Source organism: Xenopus laevis, chromosome 9_10L, assembly GCF_017654675.1.
Source record: "Xenopus laevis strain J_2021 chromosome 9_10L, Xenopus_laevis_v10.1, whole genome shotgun sequence".
Lineage (NCBI taxonomy): Eukaryota > Metazoa > Chordata > Amphibia > Anura > Pipidae > Xenopus > Xenopus laevis.
The window spans coordinates 135,115,145-135,133,534 of NC_054387.1; the positions used below are offsets into that span (position 1 = coordinate 135,115,145).

Sequence of the window (18,390 nt, forward strand, 5' to 3'; positions counted from 1 at the left end):
GGGCCGAAGCTTCATTAAAGCCTGGGGTATTGTGCCCCCTACAGGGGGTGCCTGACTGACTATTGGGTCTGGACCATAGACTTGGTACCCTGGGGAAGCTTCGGTGGACCCAGGGGGAAAGGAAAGGTGATTTCTAACGTCGGCCCTGCCCAGGGGTGAGGGATGGTGGGGCTCACACTGGCTTTGGTGAAGTCACAGACTTGAGAAGCCACATTAACGCCTGAGGCTCTGAAGTAATTTTGGAGGCCGTACTCTTGAACTAGGACTCACTGGCTCACACTCGCCACTTTTGCAACGTGCACTTCGGGTGTTATCCCGCAGCAATGAAAGAAAACAGATCTGCTTCACTCCGCCGCCTTAAAAAACCGCAGACAGAGAGCAGTGGAGCCAACAGTCCAGGCCTCAGGCACCTCGGGAGGAGAGAGAGTCACGGGGGAGGCTGGTTGGCTTCGTTGTCCTTGAGGTCGAAAACAAACTGTATCTGAAAACGAACAAGACACAGTTCCATTGCATTCCAAAGTACCAATACGTGACAGGATCACGTGACAGCCTGTACTTCCGCCTCTGCCGGGGACCTACAGCTGCCTACGTCACACATCCGCTTCGTTCTCCTCTCCCTAACGGAGCAGCAGTTCATAGCAGTTAAAGAGCCGAGTCTGGCGGCGTATGTTGGCCGAATGTCAGCGTTATTGCTGAGAGAAACATATAAGCCCTGGGCCACGATATTCGTTTTATTTTACACATACAAAGCCATCGAGAATTTGCCTAACTCCTTCGGCCTCTCCCACTCGTCTTTAGTCCAATCACGTAACTGTGGTGCTTAGTATTCTATGACGTTCCGGTGCACATTAAGGCTTGGTTGACATAGCACGGCTTGGTACTACTGGCTATCTCTGTCTCGCCCCCTTCTCTCTAAACCAATGAGCGCGTGTGTCCCGCCCGCTCTTGCTTAGCTACAGGCAGGTTAGTGAGCGCTTCTCCCCCACGAAAACAGAGCTGGGACCCGAAAGCAGGTTAGTAGGGCCCACTGAAACTATCAGGTTTGGTTGCCGTGGCACGGGTGGGAAGACTTGATCACATGGGAGCTGTATTGGGTGCCAGACTTACCTATAACTGAGTCTTGAGGCAGTAACGTGAGAACATTTAGTCTACTGACTTGTGCCTGGGCTGTGGGTGTGGCTTTGGTTAATTGGAGGCTGGGCTCTTTCCCTTCATTAGATTTAGAGGATTATTCAGGAGGGGACATGTTCCCATCTGTTATTATGGAGCAGGCGGCACCTTGGTCTTGGGGTAGAGAATGAGACATGGAGGGGTTTATAGGAGAATTCCCAAGAGCTGCAATGATCACAAACAATAATAGTGGTTTAGGTTGAGCAGGTGTGAACGTTATTATACCAATGGGGAGATTTCAGCTTTCCTTGTCCTTCAACTGTAAATGCAGAACATATATAATAATAATATATATAAATAGATGAAGGATCAGCGCACTCTTTATACTGTGAACCAATGGTCTTTTTATTAATACAGCATCTTATAACTCAACTATTAATCGCGCACCTCTGGACATGTAAAGGTTTCAGTACTTTGGGATATTTATAAATATATATATATTTTTTCAGTTTTAGGCAATATGGCTTCGAAGAGTAAGCTACGGAAATGTCCAACTGCTTAAATCCAAAGGTCACTTCCAGGTCAGCGTCTCCAACCAACAGGAATGTGGGAGGAAGCGAGTGACACAGGGATGAAGGGGAAGAAGAAGGATAAAAATGAGGAGGAGGAGGAGCGGGGGAAGAAGGAGAGAATGGTGAATCTGACACTGGAGATGATCTATCTGCTGACTGGAGAGGTGAGGGGCACTGTGACTGGCACACTGACAAGAGACTGTCTGTCTGTACAAAGGGGGTCTCTCTGCAGCTCAAACACCATTCTCTCTTCCTTTCAATATTTAGCACTACATCCCTAGGAAGAAGTCAGATGATGGGGGGGCCCTGCATGCCCCTGGCTCCGTCATACAGAAGGAAAATAACAAGAATGACAAGAAGATCCTGGAACTCATGTCCAACATCATCCAGCTGCTGACTGGAGAGGTGGGTACAGCGGCCCCTTATTGTTTAGTAACAGTGGATGATAATCCCTTTCTCTGGCTGGGGGATGACTGGAACATTGTGTGTGACAGGTTGCCATAAGGACTCATCATGTTTCCATCTATTTTTCCTTGGACGAGTGGGACTATATAAAAGGAAACAAGGACCTTTGCGGGGAAGAGATAAAGGAGGATCCCCAGCAGCTTAGCCCACTGGGTGAGTAATGAGTGCTTATCCTATGAATTTAGCTTATAAATCTACTTAAAAATCTTAGGTGTAAAGGTTGAAGGGACTGACCTTCTTAATGTGCTGATGTTACAGAAGTTTATGTAGATATAGAAATCAAAATAAACAGACATAGATACACTGGGCAGTTTGTTGTCTTGCATTTGTTCTCCCTGAATAGACCCTAAAAACTAATTCACATTGACTATTTATTTTCCAGAAATATATCAACCAAAGTCTCAAGAAGTATTTGGTATTTAAAGACACCCTTCTTAAAATTAGGGATGCGCCAGGATTCAGTTCTGGTTTCGGCCTTTTTCAGCAGGATTCAGATTCGGCTGAATCCTTCTGTCCGGCCGAACCGAATCCCAATCCTAATTTGCATATGCAAAATTAGGGGCGGGGAGGGAGATCGCGTGACTTTATGTCACAAAACAAAGAAGTAAAAAATATTTTCCCCTTCCCATGCCTAATTTGCAAATGCAAATTAGGATTTGGTTCGGTATTCGGCCAAATCTTTCGTGAAGGATTCAGGGTTTCAGCCGAATCCAAAATAGTGGATTCGGTGCATCCCTACTTAAAATAGAAGGAATGTGCCTTGAAAGGTTACTCTCAGTTATATAAATGAGCAGGCACTGGCTGATGGATAAAGCTTCCTGTACAGAATAATCAAAATGTTTGATTTTTTTATGAATAAATATACCAACATTTTGTTTTATTCAGTTCAGTGGTTTATCCCTCTAGGTGGCAGGAACATGTTCTTATTCTACTCCTGTGTAAATGAGCAAGCGTGTCCCCTCCCTTTGATAACTGAGTCGTGGCTTTGGACAATTTCAACAAAATGACTAAGGCTAGAGCCAGATGATCCATACTATTGCGGATTCTATGCAGGCAGAGAATCCACTGCCCTGCTGCTCCCCTTGTCTCCTGAACTGCGGGCAGATTTCGGTGTGAAATGCAAAATGTCAGGTTTCAACACCGAAATCCACTGCGTCTGCCTGTGCGCGAGCGGTGGAGCAGGAGCAGAGAAGCAGTAGGGGAGTGGATTCACAATTGTCTGGTCCTAGCCGTCTCTCTTTAAAAATTTTAGGATTTTAGGCCTTTATACCACTAGTTCAAGTGTTTATATCAGAATGCTAATGACTCTCCATCCCATTTTTGGGTTCAAACCATCCAGAATAACTCCCTGTATATGTGTCTTTGCCAGACTATAAATATGAAGATAAGAGAGATATTCCAGCTGATCTGGGAGGAACATTATGTTATAATAATGAGCCAAGCAAGATTGGGGCTGAAGGAGCAGATTTTTGTACCGACGGAAATATCAAGAACCCTGAAATTTCTCCAGCGGAAGAGCACCCACCAGCCAATGGGATCATACTGGCATCATATGAAGGGGAAACCCAATCAGATTGCAGCATTAATCCACTTACAGAACAGATACAGGGAACAGATACACCTACTCCTATCATGGGATGCAGCTTGGCAGATAATTATATATGTCATGATATTAAAGAGGAGTCTGTTTCCTGGGAAGAAGGAAGTCTTTCTGATTTCAGAATTATTACAGTTGCAGAACCAAGAGAGGGCACAGACACACCCACTTCGGAAAATTATATGTCAGACTCTGTTAAAGAGGAGTTGGATTCATGCGAAGAGGAAAGCCAATCGGATAGCAGCATTAATCCACTTACAGAACAGATACAGGGAACGGATACACCTACTCCTATCATGGGATGCTGCCTGAATAACTCTCCTTCACAAACTGATTGCAATGAAAATAGCAAAACAATGAACACATTCGTGTATGCTTCTCACCAAAAATTTCCTAACTTATTGGTTAAACATTCCTCATCCCTTAGAAGTTCCAGTGACTTTAGGCAAGAGAGTATTTACACAGGAGAAAAATCCTATTCTTGCCCGGAATGTGGAAAATGTTTTAGGCAGAAGTCTACATTTACCGAACATCAGCGAACCCACACAGGGGAGAAACCTTTCTCTTGTTTCAAGTGCGGGAAATGTTTTGCTCGTAGTTCAAAGCTGGCCGAGCATCAGCGAGTGCACACGGGGGACAAACCATTCTCCTGTTCTGATTGTGGCAAATGTTTTACATTCAGTTCAAACCTTATCCGGCACCAGAAAACTCACTCAGGGGAGAAACCATATTCTTGCTCTGAATGTGGGAAATGTTACACACAAAGTACACAGCTTAAAATACATCGTCAAAGCCACACGGCAAATCTGTCCTGCAGTTCTGATAGCAGGGATGCTTTTCCACACAACGCTGTACAGCAAAGGGTCAGTGACCGAAAAACTGTTTCTTGCCCCGAATGTGGAAAATGTTTCACAAGTCGCACCTACCTCAATGTACATAAGAAAGTTCACACCGGACAGACATATTCTTGTTCGGAGTGCGGGAAAAGTTTCTTAAGCCGGTCACACCTTAATACACACCTAAGAACTCACACAGGAGAGAAACCGTATTCTTGTTCCGAGTGTGGGAAATGCTTTACGAGTTACGCAATTCTCATCACACATAAAAGAATTCACACTGGGGAAAGGCCGTTTTCCTGCCAGGAATGCGGCAAAAGCTTTTCCTATCGCTCTGTCTTTATGGAGCATCAGAAGATTCACACGGGAGAGAAACCATTCAGCTGCTCTGACTGTGGCAAGTGTTTCAGGTATCGCTCCCACTTAAAGGTACACAGCAGAATCCACACAGGGGAGAGACCCTTCCCTTGTTCTGAATGTGGGAAAGGTTTCAAACGTCGAGCACAACTGATTATGCATGAACGAATTCACACGGGAGAGAAACCCTTTCCCTGCATTGAGTGTGGCAAGTGTTTTACACAGCAATCAAACCTGGTTGTGCATCAGAGGAAACACATGGCAGAAAGTCAAAGTTATTTCTGTCCAATGTGAAAGGAAAGCTTTCTATTAATTCCAAAACTCATTTACTCTAAACTTGTCTCCTATAATAAATATATAACGAGATTTCCGTGGAACTGTGATTTAACTGTAGCGTTGCCTCCTGATATGAAATGAGTGATGTTCAAAGCCTGCGGATTACTTGTTTAAAAGAGACGTATTCGGTAAAAACTAAAATCTGCCAGTGCATTATTCTCTTACTATAGAAGAAATGTACTTTAAAAAGTAGTGTTTGGGGTTGACCATCTGTTTCCCTTGCTTCTGCCTCCTTTCCCAGGCTGTGCAGGGGAGCTGGCAGCACACTGCACTGTTCCCAGAATTCCCAGGCTGTGCTCACAGCACTGTAGGACAGGAACCAATCAGCAGCCACTTCCTGCTCCCTGAATTCCCTGGCTGTGCTCACAGCACTGTAGGACAGGAACCAATCAGCAGCTAGCAGGACCTGATAGGGAACTGAAGCCTGTCTCCTTGTGTGATTGGCTGTCCCCCTCCTACTGTGCTTCTGGCAGGGACCATTAGGACACGCCCACCCCTCATTTGAAACGGACCAAAGAACATCTATAGGGAGCTCCAGTAAAAGGTAAATTTTTAAAGACAATATTAATTTACAGCCAAAAGTAAAAGTGAAACCAGCACAATATAGTATACATCACATTGTAAAATAACAATTTTTTTTTCATTTATCCTATATGTCTCCTTTAATAGTTACATATCCTTGAGATCACCACTAGAGTGATACTTGTGCAAAAGCCTCCTTAAATCTATTGTTCATGCAAAGTCAGATGATTACAACTGTTCTAATTTGTATACCAGGTCCTGCAGAGCAGCAGTATAAAGGAGACATATCGGATAAATGAAAAACCCCTACTTTTGTAGACAATTATAAGTAATATATGGTGTTGCTTTTACATGGTGCTAAACATTAATATTATCTTTAAAAATAGCCCCTTTATTGGAGCTCCCTATAGATGTTCTCTGGTCCCTGTCTGTGTTTCAAATGAGGGGTGGGCGTGTCCCTGCCAGAAGCACAGTAGGAGGGGACAGCCAATCACAGCCCTGCAGTCACACAAGCACAGACAGGCTTCAGTTCCCTATCAGGTCCTGCTAGCTGCTGATTGGTTCCTGTCCTACAGTGCACTGAGCTGAGAGCCACTGGCTCCCCGGCACAGCCTGGGAATTCAGGGAGCAGGAAGTGGAAGTTTTTGCAGAAATATTCAATAAATCAGCCTGAAACACTACTTTTTTAAGCACAATTCTTCTATATCTAAATGAGTATAATGCACTGGTACATTCTTATTTTTTACACAAAAAGTCTCCTTTATGGGAATATGGTGACAATTGCGACAGGTGGGCATCAGTAAGGGTAAACACTGATGCTCATGGGGGTGCTGGGAGTTGTATTTCAGCAACAGCTGAGTCACAGAGTCATAAGTTGGATAGTATTAGGCCCCAGCAAAACCATTTTACCCCAGGCCCTGCCAACATTGAAGACAGCCCTGAATAGTTTACCTGCAAATGTTTCCTTCTTGTGGGATGACTCTTGATTGCACTTCCTATTGATTTATGGGGGAGAAATTGGTCATTGAAAAGTTGTGCCTTTGAGTAGCTCCCTCTATTGATTGCTCATGATGTATCCTGTTAGTATCCGAGTAAGCAATGCTTTCTGTAAAAACTAAGGATTCATTTTACTCTTCAGCTTATAGTGTAGTCTAAAATTGGGAGCTAGGAATTTTAGACTCTTAAAGGAGAATGAAAGCTTCCCTAACATTCTTTGCTGTAAAAAATAGTCCCCCATACACTGAAGTGAATGGTTAACTTAATTTAAGTTTAATGCATTCACTTTGTTGCAAATCACACTCATTATTTTATTCCTTGAAGTCCTTTTGCAGCTGCCATCATTGTGATTTATTTGTGCATGCGTCAATATTCAAGCCTGGGAAAGGAGGGGGGGCTATTAGGGTTTCACAACTTTTTCTTTGCCAGTCTCCTCCCTGGTACCTCAATGTGGGCACCACCTTGGTAACATGGATCCAGTGCCCATAATCTTGTGCATTTCATCGGCCTACTATTCCCATTGTTAATAGAGTTGCCATCTTTTCTGGGGAAAAAAATACCGGCTTTCCTATATATTCAATTTTTTTCCCCTATTAATAACATTGGGATCAACCATCATTTTTACCCGCCAGGCTGGTAAAATACTGGCCAGGTGGCAACCCTAATTGTTAAATAGGTGGGGGCTAGGGTTGCCACCAGGCCAGTAAAAATGTTGGTTGATCCCAATGTTATTAATAGGGAAAAAAGATATATATATAGGAAGGTCAGTGATCCCAATGTTATTAATAGGGAATAAAGATAAATATATAGGAAGGTCAGCGATCCCAATGTTATTAATAGGGAATAAAGATAAATATATAGGAAGGTCAGCGATCCCAATGTTATTAATAGGGAATAAAGATAAATATATAGGAAGGTCAGTGATCCCAATGTTATTAATAGGGAAAAAAGATATATATATAGGAAGGTCAGTGATCCCAATGTTATTAATAGGGAATAAAGATAAATATATAGGAAGGTCAGTGATCTCAATGTTATTAATAGGGAATAAAGACAAATTATATAGGAAGGTATATAGGAAGGTCAGTGATATGATCCCAATGTTATTAATAGGGAATAAAGATAAATATATAGGAAGGTCAGTGATCCCAATGTTATTAATAGGGAATAAAGATAAATATATAGGAAGGTCAGTGATCCCAATGTTATTAATAGGGAATAAAGATAAATATATAGGAATGTCAGTGATCCCAATGTTATTAATAAGGAATAAAGATAAATATATAGGAAGGTCAGTGATCCCAATGTTATTAATAGGGAATAAAGATAAATATATAGGAAGGTCAGTGATCCCAATGTTATTAATAGGGAATAAAGATAAATATATAGGAAGGTCAGTGATCCCAATGTTATTAATAGGGAATAAAGATAAATATATAGGAAGGTCAGTGAGCTCAATGTTATTAATAGGGAATAAAGATAAATATATAAGAATGTCAGTGATCCCAATGTTATTAATAAGGAATAAAGATAAATATATAGGAAGGTCAGTGATATGATCCCAATGTTATTAATAGGGAATAAATATAAATATATAGGAAGGCCAGTGATCCCAATGTTATTAATAGGGAATAAAGATAAATATATAGGAAGGTCAGTGATCCCAATGTTATTAATAGGGAATAAAGATAAAAATATAGGAAGGTCAGTGATCCCAATGTTATTAATAGGGAATAAAGATAAATATATAGGAAGGTCAGTGATCCCAATGTTATTAATAGGGAATATAGATAAATATATAGGAAGGTCAGTGATCCCAATGTTATTAATAGGGAATAAAGATAAATATATAGGAAGGTCAGTGATCCGAATGTTATTAATAGGGAATATAGATAAATATATAGGAAGGTCAGTGATCCCAATGTTATTGATAGGGAATATAGATAAATATATAGGAAGGTCAGTGATCCCAATGTTATTAATAGGGAATATAGATAAATATATAGGAAGGTCAGTGATCCCAATGTTATTAATAGGGAATAAAGATAAATATATAGGAAGGTCAGTGATCCCAATGTTATTAATAGGGAATATAGATAAATATATAGGAAGGTCAGTGATCCCAATGTTATTAATAGGGAATAAAGATAAATATATAGGAAGGTCAGTGTTTAGTCCATACAGTGTAACATTGTTCCACACAATGACCCACAAAGAGAAGCTTCCCTCTCAGTGTGGTGAGTGACCTATGAAATATTCTATATTCACTGCTGTCCAAAAGCCTCTGACCCGCAGCAGCCTCCCTGTGTGCGTTCCAAGCCTCTGTCTGTCAGTCCTATTGCTAAAGGAACACCACTACTACCACAGGATGCGCCTAATTTATAAATATGAACCTCAATAAATAGCTCACAAATTACAGCAGGAACTCTCACATACTCAGCGATCCGTGTACCTGAAAGAAATCCCTTTACGTTTTTGGGTTCCAAGCCTCTATCTCATTTGACAGCCTTCCCTCAGAGTGCTTGCTCTTCCGCCTCGATATGCGTTTCAAACCTCTATCTTATCATTTCTCCATCCTTCCGTTAGAAAACTTTTAAAACTATTGCGAATTCCATTAAGTAGAAAATTGCCCGATCCTCTGCTAATTAACGCATTACTCCCATTCTGCAGCTGAGTCCCTTTGAGAGACTGAACTTCTCCCCACCCCTGGCTGCACTGTCACTGACAATATGTGGTTTGTTGGCAGGGGCAACGAGTACGCTGGCCCTCTCTGTCCCGCCCCTCCAGTTTTAGCCAATGAGTGACTGTGCCGGTCCCTATATTGTGCCAGTCTCTATATTGTGTCAGTCCCTATATTGTGCCGGTTTCTATATTGTGTCTGTCCCTATATTGTGCCAGTCCCTATATAGCAGGGGTGTCCAAACTTTTTACAACGAGGGCCAGATTTGGTGAGATGAAAATGTGTGGGGGCCGACCAATCAGCCTGACATTGTTTGATTGGAACCATTAAGTATTCATGAAGCTGCTGGATCCAGGCAAAATTAAATGTGAAGCCATTATGGTATGTTAGTGCCCTACTGCACTGATCTTCTTCTGTCCCCATAGCCAGCCCTTACACACCCCCACATCCAGCCTCTGTAGTCTATAATAATTTATATTTCAATTGTTTATTCTCTCTCCGTTAGACACTCACCTTCTGTAACTCCCCCTCCCTCTCAGAAACAGGCATGAAAAAAAAGCTTAAAACTCTGTCTCCTCCTTTACACACAAGCACTCCCTCTGGAGCTCCCCCCTCCCTGCCAGAAACTAAAGGTGGACTCCGACTGTGACTTACTTCCCTACTGCCGCACATTCATTTCTACGTGATCGCTGATAAGCAGGATCAAGCTGCAGCACATTCAACACTCGCGTCTCTCAGTGATCCCATAGAAATGAATGTGCGGCAGCAGGGAAGTAAGTCACAGTCGGAGTCCACCTTTAGTTTCTGGCAGGGAGGGGGGAGCCGGAAACTGCAGAAGGAGAGCTGGTATGTAAGGGAGATCTTAAGGTGGCCATACACGGATAGATCCGCTCGTTTGGCGATGTCGCCAAACGAGCGGATCTCCCTCCGATATGCCCACCTTGAGGTGGGCAATATCGGGCTGATCCGATCGTGGGCCCTAGGGCCCAACGATCGGATCCTTCACGTTCGCAAACGGGCGGTCGGATCGCGGGACCGCATCAACGAACAGATGCGGCCGCGATCCGACGGGATTTTTAACCCCATCCGATCGAGATCTGGCCGAATTTCGGCCAGATCTCGATCGGGGAAGCCCGTCGGGGGCCCCCATACACGGGCCAATAAACTGCCCACTCGGTCTGTCGGCATCTTTTATCGGCCCTTGTATGGCCACCTTTAGTTGTAAAACTATCGAAGGGGGAGTTGAGCCAGAGCATAGAACGGGTTTTTTTAGCACTGTAGCTATTTTTCATGCCTGGTTTCTGGGAGGGAGGGGGAGTGACAGAAAGTTTAAAAAATCACTGCGACGTGCTGCTGTGACTTCGGCTCCTCTTCTGCTCTTTGCTGAGGGCCAATTAAAATTGGATCGCGGGCCGCATTTGGCCCGCGGGCCGTAGTTTGGACACCCCTGCTATATAGCGTCAGTCTCTATATTGTGCCAGTCCCTATATTGTTCGGTCAGCACACACTCTATATATCTGTAGTCGGGGACGTGGCCCCTCTTTTTATTAATGTATCACCACAAATATCAACGTTTTGGGGGGTTCAACCTCCCTTTCGTCAGGATGCTGTTATTGAGGGACCTTGCCAGGGTCGACAGAGGACCAGCACCGCCATTGCAGGAAAGTGAAGTGGCGAGTGAGCGGTAGACATAACACATTACAGTCCCTATATTGTGCCAGTCCCTATATTGTGCCGGTCCCTATATTGTGCCGGTCCCTATATTGTGCCAGTCCCTATATTATGCTGGTCCCTATAATGTGTTGGTCCCTATATTGTGCCGGTCCCTATATTGTGCCGGTCCCTATATTGTGCCGGTCCCTATAATGTGTTGGTCCCTATATTGTGCCGGTCCCTATATTGTGCCGGTCCCTATAATGTGTTGGTCCCTATATTGTGCCGGTCCCTATATTGTGCCGGTCCCTATATTGTGCCGGTCTCTATATTGTGCCAGTGCTTATATTGTGCCAGTGCATATTGTGCCTGACATGGCAAAATAGCCCTGAGGCCTGGCATGTGCTTCTATCAGTAGCAGACATACATTTTCCCAGGCTGGACCAGAAACCTTACTGTACTTTTATTTGCATCATCACTTAATCCAGAGTGAGTCATGTGATCCAAAGTTTTCAGGGGATTGTGCCGTCCGTGAGACAAATGATTATTATGGAACACGTATTGTTACTAACACATAAAGGAAGTTGTGAGGTGTAAAATGAGAAACATTGGGGCATTGCTGTGACACTTGTACCCCCCACTTTTCATCCTCTTCCTCCCTAATACTGTGGCTTTTCCTTCCTAATGTGCAGCACCACTTTGTCCTCTCACTTCAGCATGAGAATAAGGGATTCCCTGTAGGGACACAGACTGTGGGACATTTAATGGGATTCTATGGATCTGGGCCCCTGTAATTCTATTGGGGGATATTGCTGGGAATAATCCTGTATAGAAATATGTAAGTGCTTAATTCCAGGGTCACTTACAGCTCAGTCCCTCCCACAAGGAGCCAATGGGAATGTGGGAGGACGCGAGTGACACAGGGATGAAGGGGAAGAAGAAGGATAAAAATGAGGAGGAGCGGGAGAAGGAGAGAACTGGTCCCTGTCTGTGTTTCAAATGAGGGGTGGGCGTGTCCTAACAGTCCCTGCCAGAAGCACAGTAGGAGGGGGACAGCCAATCACAGCCCTGCAGTCTCACAAGCACAGACAGGCTTCAGTTCCCTATCAGGTCCTGCTAGCTGCTGATTGGTTCCTGTCCTACAGTGCAGTGAGCTGAGTGCACAGCCTGGGAATTCAGGGAGCAGCAAGTGGAAGAGAAGGGAGGGATTATTAGGGTTTTTGCAGAAATATTCAAAAAATCAGCCTGAAACACTACTTTTTTAAGCACAATTCTTCTATATCTAAATGAGTATAATGTACTGGTACATTCTTATTTTCTACACAATATGTCTCCTTTAAGATGCAAATTGAAGAGTTGCTGAATTAAAAGCTAAATAAGTCAAAAACCACAAATAAAAAATGAAAACCAATTGCTACATCAGACTAACAGTTATCTCAAAGGTGAACAACCCGTTTAAGTGAGTGATGGAGCTGCCACACTGGTTGCCATGGTAACATTACGCAAAGCCTTTAAGGAAACCATAAATAAACCAGCACGTTGTGCCCATTGTTCTGTTCAGACCTACACTTCCCGCCATTCATTGCTTCTCGCTGCCTCTAATCCCGCCCCCTGTCTATGAATTCAATTGTCTCCCATTGCACGGTTACGCCCCGCCCACTCTTCTGGCTGCGCAGCATCATGAGAAAAGGATCTGGAGGAAGCAGGAAGGAACAGAGGCTGCGCTGACAATATCTGGTTTGGTTGGCAAGAAAACCAGGTTTCTACTGGCTGTCTCTGTCCTGCCCCCTCCCATCATAGCCAATGAGGGATTATGTCCCTCCCACACACAGCCATTGAGCGAATGCCACTCCCTTCTTGCGCAGCTCCAGGCAGCACAGCATGCTGGGAAAGAGATCTGGGAAACAGGAGCAGGTCAGTAAGAGGCAGAGGAAATAGTGGCACTATCATGTTTGGTTGTTATGGCAATGTCTGTGTGAGAGAGAGAGAGAGAGAGAGAGAGAGAGAGAGAGAGAGAGAGAGAGAGTGAGTGAGTGTGTAAGTGAGTGAGTGAGTGTGTAAGTGAGTGAGTGCAGTGTTACAGATAATGTTTCCCTTTATCCATTGGTACATGTGGGGAATGTGCTGACAGGGCTGTGGCTAAATGAGTGCTGCACAGTGAGAGGTGGGGGTTCAGTCAGCTGCAGCTTCTCACACATTTCCATCCCCCACATTCCCCTCACATTCCCCTCACAGAGACTTTGGACAAGGGTTTCCAGCGAGGCATCTCCTTTGTTCTCTCACTCATTTCCAGCAACATTAGCAGCCTGGCAAATATTTAACTTCTTGCCCTTTATTTCTGTAGCAGGTAAATATAAGGAGCTGTGACGACACACACACATGTAACAGGCGTGTATAGAGAGACATATGTGCTACATATGTGAGTGAGGAAGGCCTGTGTGCGTCACTCCAATCCTCTGCCTTTGTCCCTAGCGCTGCCATCTGCTTCTCCTTTGTCTGTAGGCAGGACATCTGCTCCTATCCACACGCACAGTCTGCTGAGCTCTTGTCTGTCTTCTGTCCGTCTGTCCCACAGATTCAGCCTCATTCCTCTCACTGTGCCACCACTAATGCCTTTAGCACAAAGTTCTGTCTTACAAATGGAAATTTGTGTTTAAAAGAATCGTTATGTTTCCTAATTAAAAAGGGGGCAACTACTGTTAACTTTGTGTTCATTAGGGCTGCCCTTCCCCCGCATTACATGCAACCCCCCTCAGCATCCCCCTTTATACAGAGACTGATGGGAAATGTACCACGCAGCATCACGTGGGAGTCGAAATCAGTTGCTTATCAGAGGAGGAAGCTTTATTCAGTGTATTCTCCTATTCATAATTACGCTGTGTCAATAGCTTGTTGGTTTAAGCTTCAAAAGACCTTATGAGGGATTCATAGTGCAGTATATTTCCAGTAACTAAATCATATTTCAACAGTCTGTCAGGCCCCCGATACCCCCATTAGGCTTCCCCCTCAAGATTCCCCTTTATATAGAGACTTATGAGAAATGTGAATGCGCTAACACTACACACTGCTGTGCATATAATGTATGTAATATAATGTGCGTGGAGATGCTGCACCAGCAGAGGCTTGGGGAACATTTTTCACAATTAGTGAAGAAACTACATAGAGGCTGGACAGTTGGATAGAGGTTGGACAAAGGCCGGATAGTTGGATAAAGAGTGGACATAGGCCAGATCGTTGGATAGGGGTTGGACAGAGGCTGGATAGTTGGATAAAAGTTGGGCAGAGGTTGGAAATAGCCTGGACAGTTACATAGAGGATGGACAGTTGGATAGAGGTTGGACAGAGGATGTATAGTTGGATAGAGGTTGGACCCAGGTTGGATACTTGAATAGAGGTTAGATAGTTAGATAGAGGTTGGAAAGGGGCTGGACAGTTACATAGAGGATGGACAGTTGGATAGAGGTTGGACGGAGGATGCATAGTTGAGCAGAGGATAGATAGTGATAGGCAAATCTGTGCCGTTTAGACTATTCTGACATGCAACCATTTTTTTTTGTCTGTGCGGATTTTTCACAGAAGTTTCGCAAATTTATTCACTAGCTGCAAAACGTGGAAAGTCATCATGAATTTGTGCCTGCCGAATTCATTTGACAGTCACTAGGGATAGCAAGTTGGATGGAAGGATGGATAGTTGGATAGAGGTTGGACAGAAGATGGATAGTTGAATAGAGGTTGGACAGAGGATGGATAGTTGGGCAGAGGATAGATAGGGATAGGCGAATCTGTGCCGTTTCAACTATTCTGACGTGCAACAATTTTTTTTGTCACTGCAGATTTTTCACTGCAGTTTCGCAAATTTATTGGCTAGCGGCGAAACGTGGAAAGTCATCATGAATTTGTGCCTGGCGAATTCATTTGACGGTCACTAGGGATAGCAAGTTGGATGGAAGGATGGATATTTGGATAGAGGTTGGAAAAGGGCTATGTAAGTTTATATTGTATATTATATCATTAATAATAATATCACTATACCTCAACCCACTTACAAGGGGTTCTGGTTCTTTTGAGCAAGCAGACAATGAATCCACACCAATGAGCGTATAGTAAAGTGATGTATTGTAAAATAAATCAATTGATTGTTCTACATAAATGATTACACTTAGACTGAACAATAATTACAATATTTACAGTTACACATTACACAAGTCTACATTGTTGTTACCAAAAAGGTATGGGAATGGAGTTCAGCTTCATATCTACTTTCCCCTCTGGTCTTCATGCCTCACATGTTGTCTTGTCCCAGCTTCTTCAGCTCTCAGCTGCCCAGCTCCCTTCACATTTGTCCTGCATTCTTTTATCCTGGGTTCTCACCTGCCCCCACAGAAACCCTCCCAACTGCCAAAATACTGTGATAAACCCCCAACTTGCCTACATCCTGTTGAGCAAGTTTTCTCGCATACACAATCAGTTTTATGGTCCCCACAGCAGACAAAGGCCTTAGTAGTCACAGGAAAACCTTTGTTATGATAATCAGGGCTTCATGTAAGTTCCCTGAACAACAGCTTTCATATTAAATAACAAAATCGAGATGCCAATTTCTTACAGCTGGACAGTTACATAAACAATGGATAGCTAGATAGAGGTTGGACAGAGGATAGATAGTAATGGGCGAATCTGTGCCACTTTTGCTTCACAGAAACATTTGTGAAACGCATTGGTGTCAAAATTATTTTGCTGATATTTGACTATTTTGTCCAAATGCATTAAAGTCAATAGCCAAATAATTTAGACTGCGACAGTATTATGCATACGAATATTGACGCGCTGAATTTTTTTTTGTCGCTATGGATTTTTCGCCACAATTTTGCAAATTTTTGCAAATCGTGCCTGCCGAATTAAGGATAGATAGTTGGACAGAGGATGGATAGTTGGATAGAGGCTGGACAGAGGACGGATCTTTGAATAGAGGCTGGTTAGTTTAACAGAGGTTGGAGAAGTAAATGTAAATTACCTGAGATTATATGAATTACAGTGGTGCGTTGGGGAGTAAGCACTGGGAGAATGCGGGATGATCCTGCTGCACGGTGCACATGTGGAACTGGGGTATGAATAATCCTGCTGCAGAAACTGATACAGAAAAAGGGGTGGCAATGGGGGGGGAGTCAATGGGCTATGGCATGCAGAGCACATTGGGTACATTGGCAAGCATGTTTGTGGAATGCCACCTCGAGGTATAAACGTCCATATCTTGCAGCCTAACCAAGTCCTTGGTTCCAGTGAAAGCAAATGTTATGACTAGAGAGAGCAATTATATTTTGTGTTTCCTACTTTGTAAGAAAACAATTAGGGGAAAGGCAGTAATGCACAACGCACAAATCCAGGTCCATAGAGAAAGGGTTTGCTAAGAATTTGACTGGCCTGCACACAGCCCTGACCTCAAGTGAAAGCAACCGCGAACCTGAACCCCAACATTAGCGCCCAACCTCAGTTATGCTCCTGTGGCTGAATAGAACCAAATCTCATCTAGTGGGATCTTCTGAGAGGATTAGCTGCAGCTACAGCAGTAAAGAGGAGGCAACTTATTGGTTGTGATGTATGTAACTCCATATGTTCTATTTTTGGGAAATATGCTGGCGCTATATAAATAAATGTTAATAATAATAACTGCATATGAATGGGTCGCAAGTGCCCTGATACTTTTCACTATATAGTGTAGCTTGTGTCCTGCAGAGAGACCTGGTCTATGGACCAGAGAGCAACACCCTGTTCTGCAAAAAGAAACGACCAATGGTATTAATGTGGTAGTTCATTCAGTTAGTTATTTTATAACCATTGTCATCAAATATCTGTGCTCCTGTAGTAATGTTTAGAAATATTACTGTAATAATAATCACTACATACAATAAATCTCTTATCTGCTTAATTCCAGGGTCACTTCCAGGTCCGTCCCTCCCACAAGGAGCCAATGGGAATGTGGGAGGAAGCGAGTGACACAGGGATGAAGGGGAAGAAGAAGAAGAAGGATAAAAATGAGGAGGAGCGGGGGAAGAAGGAGAGAATGGTGAATCTGACACTGGAGATGATCTATCTGCTGACTGGAGAGGTGAGGGGCACTGTGACTGGCACACTGACAAGAGACTGTCTGTCTGTACAAAGGGGGTCTCTCTGCAGCTCAAACACCATTCTCTCTTCCTTTCAATATTTAGCACTACATCCCTAGGAAGAAGTCAGATGATGGGGGGGCCCTGCATGCCCCTGGCTCCGTCATACAGAAGGAAAATAACAAGAATGACAAGAAGATCCTGGAACTCATGTCCAACATCATCCAGCTGCTGACTGGAGAGGTGGGTACAGCGGCCCCTTATTGTTTAGTAACAGTGGATGATAATCCCTTTCTCTGGCTGGGGGATGACTGGAACATTGTGTATCACAGGTTGCCATAAGGACTGATCATGTTTCCATCTATTTTTCCTTGGACGAGTGGGACTATATAAAAGGAAACAAGGACCTTTACAGGGGAGGAATGAAGGAGGAGCCTCAGCAGCTCCACCCAGTGGGTGAGTAATGTTTTCGCACATAATATCGTATTGATCTGAATTGGAAACAAAGAAAAATGAATGATGAACCTGAATATGTGACTCTCACTAATTCCTGGTTATAAAAGTTATATTTAGAGGATGGTTCCCTAAAGCAGATCTGACTAAAAGGGATAGTGACTCTCCAATATTAAAGGGAATGTGTTTCTATGCCTGCAAAACCCCTAGTGCTGCTATTTGCTGCTTGATCACCACTTCTTAAAGGAGACATTTTTTGTGTAAAAAAATAAGAATGTACCAGTGCATTATACTCATTTAGATATAGAAGAATTGTGCTTAAAAATGTAGTGTTTCATGAATATTTAATGAATATTTCTGCAAAAACCTTAATAATCCCTCCCTTCTCTTCCACTTGCTGCTCCCTGAATTCCCAGGCTGTGCACTCAGCTCACTGCACTGTAGGACAAGAACCAATCAGCAGCTAGCAGGACCTGAAAGGGAACTGAAGCCTGTCTGTGCTTGTGTGACTGCAGGGCTGTGATTGGCTGTCCCCCTCCTACTGTGCTTCTGGCAGGGACACGCCCACCCCTCATTTGAAACACAGACAGGGACCAGAGAACATCTATAGGGAGCTCCAATAAAGGGGCTATTTTTAAAGATAATATTAATATTTAGCACCATGTAAAAGCAACACCATATATTGCTTATAATTGCCTACACAATTAGGGTT

At 43.5% G+C, this 18,390-nt stretch overlaps 1 protein-coding gene and 1 long non-coding RNA gene across 2 annotated transcripts in view; one reads left to right on the forward strand and one right to left on the reverse strand.

The window, feature by feature from the left end:
• The window catches only part of LOC108703835 (oocyte zinc finger protein XlCOF7.1-like), a 43,720-nt gene that overhangs the window by 21,665 nt on the left and 3,665 nt on the right, over positions 1-18,390 (forward strand). The window contains exons 6-9 of the mRNA XM_041576353.1: positions 3,201-3,342; positions 4,172-5,009; positions 17,418-17,468; positions 17,558-17,681. Coding sequence (XP_041432287.1) covers positions 3,201-3,342; positions 4,172-5,009; positions 17,418-17,468; positions 17,558-17,681 — 1,155 coding nt within the window. The remainder of the gene's footprint in view (positions 1-3,200; positions 3,343-4,171; positions 5,010-17,417; positions 17,469-17,557; positions 17,682-18,390) is intronic.
• LOC108703814 lies at positions 13,441-15,496 on the reverse strand. Its single transcript, XR_001933501.2, has 2 exons — positions 15,347-15,496; positions 13,441-13,756 (listed from the first exon to the last, which is right to left on the reverse strand). It is a non-coding gene; the product is annotated as an uncharacterized LOC108703814 (long non-coding RNA).